Here is a 1740-nt window from a genome sequence, read left to right as displayed (position 1 = left end):
ATATATATATATTTGTCACTTGAATATTACATTTCTGTTATTGAATGAAGGAAAAAAGAGGATAAACATGCATTCATGACATTTTTCCACAGCCTGTAAGAAAATGTTTCATTTTTTTTTGATTGTTTTATATTGTGGTGATTGTTTCTGTTTGGTGGAGCTTTCATAGAGTATGTAATAATTTCTTCTGTGTATTCTGTCTCTCCTGCAGCCCTCTAAAGACAGTCGTTTGTTCCCGGGGTTAGTGGTTTGTCGAGTGATCTTCGTTCCGCTGCTCATGATGTGTAACGTGCAGGAGAGACACTACATGCCTGTGCTCTTCTCAAACGACTTCATGTTTGCTGCAATCATGGTGTTTTTCTCCGTGTCCAGCGGATACTTTGTGTGTCTTTCCATGACGTACGCGCCACAGTGAGTACACACTTCTCACACACACACACTCACACACACATTGTGTACAAATGGGCTCACCAAGACTGCATTTATTTGATCAAAAATACAGTAAAAACTGTAATATTGTGAAATATTATTGCAATTTAAAATAACTGTTTTCTATCGTAATTTATTTTCAAATGCAATTTATTCCTGTGATGCAAAGCTGAATTTTCAGCATCATTACTCCAGTCTTCAGTGTCACATGATCACCCAAGTTCACCCAAAAATGAAAATGTGCTCACCCTCCGGCCGTCCAAGATGTAGATGAGTTCGTTTCTTCATCAGATTTGGAGAAATGTAGCATTGCATCACTTGCTCATCAATGGATGTGAATGGGTGCCGTCAGAATGAGAGTCCAAACAGCTGATAAAAACATCACAATAATCCACAAGTAATCCACACCACTCCAGTCCACCAGTCAACATCTGGAGAAGACAAAAGTTGCATGTTTGTAAGAAACAAATCCATCGTTAACACATTTTTAACTTCAAACTTTTGCTTCTGGCTAAAATCTGAGTCCATATAACGCTTCCTCCAGTGAAAAAGTCCATCTCCTGTTGTCTCTCACATCAGAATCCAGACACATATTTGTTTAGAGCTGTTTTGGCTTGTAAACGCTGCTTGATCTGTGCAGATTTCTCTCCTGATTCAGACCAGATGACTTATTCACTGGAGAAAAAATATTATGGATTATGGATTTAGTATTTTAGCTGGAAGCCATGGTTTGAAGTTAAAAACGTTTTAATGATGGATTTGTTTCTTACAAACATAGTTTTTCTCTTCTCTTGATGTTAACTGATGGACTGGAGTGGTGTGGATTACTTGTGGATTATTGTGATGTTTTTATCAGCTGTTTGGACTCTCATTCTGACGGCACCCATTCACTGCAGAGCATCCATTGCTGAGACACTGATGCAATGCTACATTTCTCCAAATCTGTTCAGATGAAAAAATAAATCCTAAGACTATCCAATATGTAGATTCTCATTTTCAGGTGAACTATTCCTTTAAAAACACACTGCACACTTCATAAATGTCACATGCTGATGTTTATTTCCTCTCCTCTCTTTCTAGGCTTGTGGAGCCTAAAGATGGCGAGACGGCCGGTGCATTGATGACGTTTTTTCTGGCTCTGGGTTTGTCGTTGGGAGCAGCGTTGTCGTTTCCTCTGCGTCTCCTGGTCTGACGCTCACGCTCTCAGTCCCAGATCCTCGGCTCTCAGGGCGCCTGCGGCAGCGCTTGTGAGTCAGTCTGATCTCTTACTGTTCACACAAACCAGGCAAATTCATAAAGGGAAGCAGCGGC

General features: G+C 40.2%; 1 protein-coding gene across 1 annotated transcript in view; it reads left to right on the top strand.

The window, feature by feature from the left end:
• LOC107692249 (equilibrative nucleoside transporter 2-like) overlaps positions 1-1734 on the top strand; it is a 10943-nt gene extending 9209 nt beyond the window's left edge. The window contains exons 10-11 of the mRNA XM_016491211.1: positions 212-411; positions 1510-1734. Of these exons, the coding sequence (XP_016346697.1) occupies positions 212-411; positions 1510-1621 (312 nt within the window). The 3' untranslated portion in view covers positions 1622-1734. The remainder of the gene's footprint in view (positions 1-211; positions 412-1509) is intronic.
• The last annotated feature ends 6 nt before the right edge of the window (positions 1735-1740 follow it).

This window comes from Sinocyclocheilus anshuiensis, unplaced genomic scaffold (assembly GCF_001515605.1).
Source record: "Sinocyclocheilus anshuiensis isolate Anshui unplaced genomic scaffold, SAMN03320099.WGS_v1.1 scaffold911, whole genome shotgun sequence".
In the NCBI taxonomy this organism is placed as follows: Eukaryota; Metazoa; Chordata; class Actinopteri; order Cypriniformes; family Cyprinidae; genus Sinocyclocheilus; species Sinocyclocheilus anshuiensis.
This window is presented reverse-complemented; position numbering and strand designations above follow the sequence as displayed.